The 4,142-nt window shown below is 43.7% G+C and overlaps 1 protein-coding gene across 1 annotated transcript in view; it reads left to right on the top strand.

Annotated features, from left to right (window-relative positions):
* Window positions 1–3,887: 3,887 nt before the first annotated feature.
* EIF3B (eukaryotic translation initiation factor 3 subunit B) overlaps window positions 3,888–4,142 on the top strand; it is a 19,718-nt gene continuing 19,463 nt past the window's right edge. Inside the window, exons 1-2 of the mRNA XM_085300470.1 lie at window positions 3,888–3,895; window positions 3,986–4,062. Of these exons, the coding sequence (XP_085156596.1) occupies window positions 3,888–3,895; window positions 3,986–4,062 (85 nt within the window). The remainder of the gene's footprint in view (window positions 3,896–3,985; window positions 4,063–4,142) is intronic.

The following is a 4,142-nucleotide window of genomic DNA, read 5'->3' as shown; positions in this document are numbered from 1 at the left end:
CAGTCCTCAACGATATGATCGTGCTCCAATCCCACCAACGTGGTGCTGCTGCAGTCCTCAGCGATGTGATCGTGCTCCAGCCCCACTGATGTGGTGATGCTGCAGTCCTCARCAATGTGATYGTGCCCCAACCCTGCTGATGTGGTGTTATTTCAGTCCTCATGACGTGCTGATACTCTGGTCCCCGCCAATGTAGTTATACTTCAGTCCTCACTGATATGGTACTTCTATCCCCATCAACAAGGTGGTACTTCAGTCCTCACTAACACAGTAGTGCTCTGATCCCCAGCAACCTGGTGGTAGTTCAGTCCTTGYCAGCGTGGTGGTACTCCAGTCCTCACCAATACAGTAGTACTCTGGCCTGCACCAGCTTGGTGATACTCTGCTCCCCACCAACATGGTGGTACTCCAGTCCCTGCCAACACAGTGGTACTTCAGCCCCTATCAATATGGTGCTATTCTGTTCCCCACCAGGACTGTAGTACTCCAACCCRGCCTTGTCATTCTGGGGCATGAGGTCATGGCCAGAGATTGTGTCATGTTGAAGTACTCTTGCATTATGACAGCACTTCACAATAATGTCCCTGATTAGGAGAAACAAACACGTACTTCAGTTCTGAGGCCTCAAGGTTACTGGGAATATGTTCGCTTTCTCACAATAAGAGCTCAAACACTTGAGGGGGTAATAACCTTTCCCTGCTGTTGACTAGATTGCTCAAAGCACTGCTAAACCACTTCAAGATTAATAATAAATCTTTCAAACATCTTAAAGCATAGAAAAACTCAGAAGCGATCAGCTGGTGGGCTTCAGATAGGCTCTATTCCAAAATCAAATCAAATTTTAGCTAAAAAATGGAAAGGATCACTGTCATTCAGGAATGGTTGTTGGGAATGTGAACTTCTAGGCGGATTTCATTGTGTGCTGTGAAAAGGAAATAAATGCTAGGTAGTAGTAATTAAACAGACTGTTYAGTCACATAGCAATTGATTTAAGGGAGGACTGTATTTCATATTTTGAGACAGATGAGGTACCTGAGAAAACCTGTTAGTGTACTTTCTTTTATAGAGTTGCMTTTTTTCCTATGGCATTTAATTTTTGCTACTATCTGGTTATGGAATAGGATGTTTCCTCTACTCATTGTTTTTGATATTTTTGGATACATGTAGATTTTTTTGAAGTATCATTGTGGATAAGTTAAAACTGATACTAATAATTTTCCAGAGGAAAAACCATTGTAACATTTTATACTATGCCTCAGAAAGAATGCACTTATAAGCTAATAAAGTAGAAACAAATATTGTCGTATAGAGTAAAGCATAGAAATATAAACATTTGGAATGCAAATACACTTTATAAAACTGCATAAAATAAGAATTTCAGACACTAATTACTCTCATTACCAATTTTTTTCATTTCTTATACTATATTATTCTGAAATGCTGTTTGACACATACATATATAAAGCATACATTTTGCACTACGGTTTTCCTACAAACACCATTAAACAAGCAAGATATACAAAAATACATATAGACTCTGGATCTCCAGATTAAAGTGTTGCCAATTCATAATACTACTTCTAGTTTTTAATATCTGAAGTATTGGACACACATTCACGAGTTAATGTTCCTTATATGTATTAATCTTTGGAAGATATGTAATTATCCTCCCTCTATGCATAAAGAACTAAAACATAGAAATTATAAAGTGAGAATTTTTAGGTCTGAGTAATTATGATCATAGTTTTTCCCTTAAAATTTTCATCATTCTACAAAGATCTGAATGACTAAGTCTCCTTTTTCTTTTTACCTCTTGCCTCAGTAGCTATTTCAACAGAGATCCCCACAAGCGTGGGTGCAGACTAAAGCTGTTTATAAAATTAAAGCGGCATGGTATTATTTAAGCTGAGAGGCCCTTCAAACCATGTTTATACAGCAGCTGAGTGGAGAGTTTTGCATACTCAGCATTTCTGAAAACTAAGCACTACAAATTTTTTCGCCTGTATAGCATTTTTAGAGAAAATGAATGGAGGAATCAACATGTTCTCATTTAGCTATAGATCTCTGATTGGTCTTAAACTAATAAGCATAATTATTTATTTGGTATAAATAAAACATTCTTCACTGAGGATTGTTTTTGTAGTTCATGAGAGAAATCTTGAAATACTGTGAAAGAAATACTTCAACTGCAGAAATAATTTTTGAACAGGGCCCCAAAAAATGTGTTTGACATAAGCTGTTTAACTCTTCCTTTCTTTGTGTGTGATTGCAGCAAAGGCTTTTGGAAAACCTGTAGCATAAAGAAACAGTAATTTCTGGAGAAAGAAAAAGGGGCAAGTATCAGTAGATTCAGGGTCACAAATGTAAAATGTAATGAGTATGAAACGACATGATTCCTGAGGCCCCAACCTTTCTAAAAGTCATTCTATGCACATCCTATCAGTATTAGGTAAAATTGATATAGAGCATTAAAATCAGAGCTTACTTAATCTTTCAAAATTCAGTTTAGGAATCAGTATTTTTAACGCCATTATTCTTAGATCACACGTACTCAGCAAAATGTATGAGGCATTTCTGGTTTCACAGACATATTACAAGAAGCCATTCCTGATTAACTTCTTTCCCCGAACTTCTCACTGATTTCATGAAGAGTTTTGTATGTGGAATATTGCCAGGGATGGGCTGCAGCTTCCCAAAATCTCTGGTTGTAGAAGTTTTTCCACTCACTCTGAGATTGCTGAGTTAAGAATTGGAAGACAAAGAATAGCAGTGAGAGATAGCGCAGGGTTGGAGGGGAAATTTCAATAGAAGAAAGGAAAGGGGGTGGTAGGGAGGAAGGAAGGAAGGAAGAAAAAATAAAAGTTGCTGTAAAGTAAGTAAAAGTGCAAATAGCAGACTATTCAAAGGCAGGAAAAAAGGATCCAGCATTTAGATCCACTGTTTAACCAAAGTGATCGTAATAGTAGTTAGCTTGCAAGCAGCAAGAAAGGTTAAATGCAGAAATTGCCCATTCCAACAATACACACTATTTTGAGAGTGCTGAAACATAGGCCAGAGACCAAATACATGGTCTTGGAAGAGCCATGTGATCTTGAGGACCCATCAGGGACTGTGGATTGAAACACAGCACGTCCTCACCTTTGGAAAATTATACGCGTGTGATGGCAGGAGAAGCAATTCAAGCTTTGTTCTTTACATTTGCCTGTGTCAATGCCACTGCAAACCAGAACGTCACAGTCTGGTCAACTGCCATGAAAATAATGTGGGGGAAAAAATAATCACAGCACAGAGCGCCACTCCCCACTTCCACTCGTAAGCACGGCCCGCGGCGTGAACACCGGACGGCAAGATAGGCTCAGCCAACGGGATGTGAACGGAGTCAGGGTGACACCTTGTGACTAGCTGGTAAAATTACAAAACCGGCTTTTCTTGGCTTCATTTCTTAGATTTCCCAAGATTTCATCTAAAGCTGAGAAACGCCGTAGTGCGAGGCACGCGTCCCAACGCCTGGCGCTGCCCACAGCAGCTGCTCCGCCCTGTCAACGCTGTGACGCTTCACGCACGCGCGCACCCGCCCCGACGGCCCCCGCGGCGCTGCCCTGGGCGCCGCCACCAGGGGGAGCTGCGCAGCGGCGCGCGCGGGGCTGATGTGGCGGCCGCCGCCGGGCCGTACCATGGCGCGCGACGCCGCCGCTCGCGGGGGGTTCCCTCTCCCCGTGTACTACCCGAGCGTAAGCGCGAGGGTGTCGGCTCGGCACCGCGCGCCTCCCCCTCTCCCATAAGCTTGGTAGCGCCTTCGGGCGAGCCCATGGCGGAGCGTTTGTGGGGGGGGAGGCCGTAGACGTGTGCTGTCCTGTCGCCTCCCCCCTGCCGTTCGCCAGGGAGACATGTCGAGGTACCCAAAACTCAGGAACGCTCCATTTGCCGTCGATGGAGTTAAATGACATGGTGCCTTCCTCTTCCCGCTTTCCCCAAAATGGTTCAGCCGAACCCCACCTCGGGAGGCTGGAAGGAACCGCCATGTTGGACTCAACCACCGCGAGGAACGAAGCGGGGGAAGCCGTAACCGTTGTGAGCCGGGAAGAAGCGGAGGCCGCCGCTGGCTCCGCGAGCAGCGGGAGGCGAGAGGAGCAGCTCCCTTT

The sequence above is a fragment of the Rhea americana genome, unplaced genomic scaffold (genome assembly GCF_003343005.1).
Source record: "Rhea americana isolate MKP2758 unplaced genomic scaffold, rheAme1 scaffold_10, whole genome shotgun sequence".
NCBI classification, from domain to species: domain Eukaryota; kingdom Metazoa; phylum Chordata; class Aves; order Rheiformes; family Rheidae; genus Rhea; species Rhea americana.
The sequence above is the reverse complement of the archived record's forward strand: the minus strand, read 5'-3'. Positions and strand labels throughout refer to the sequence as shown.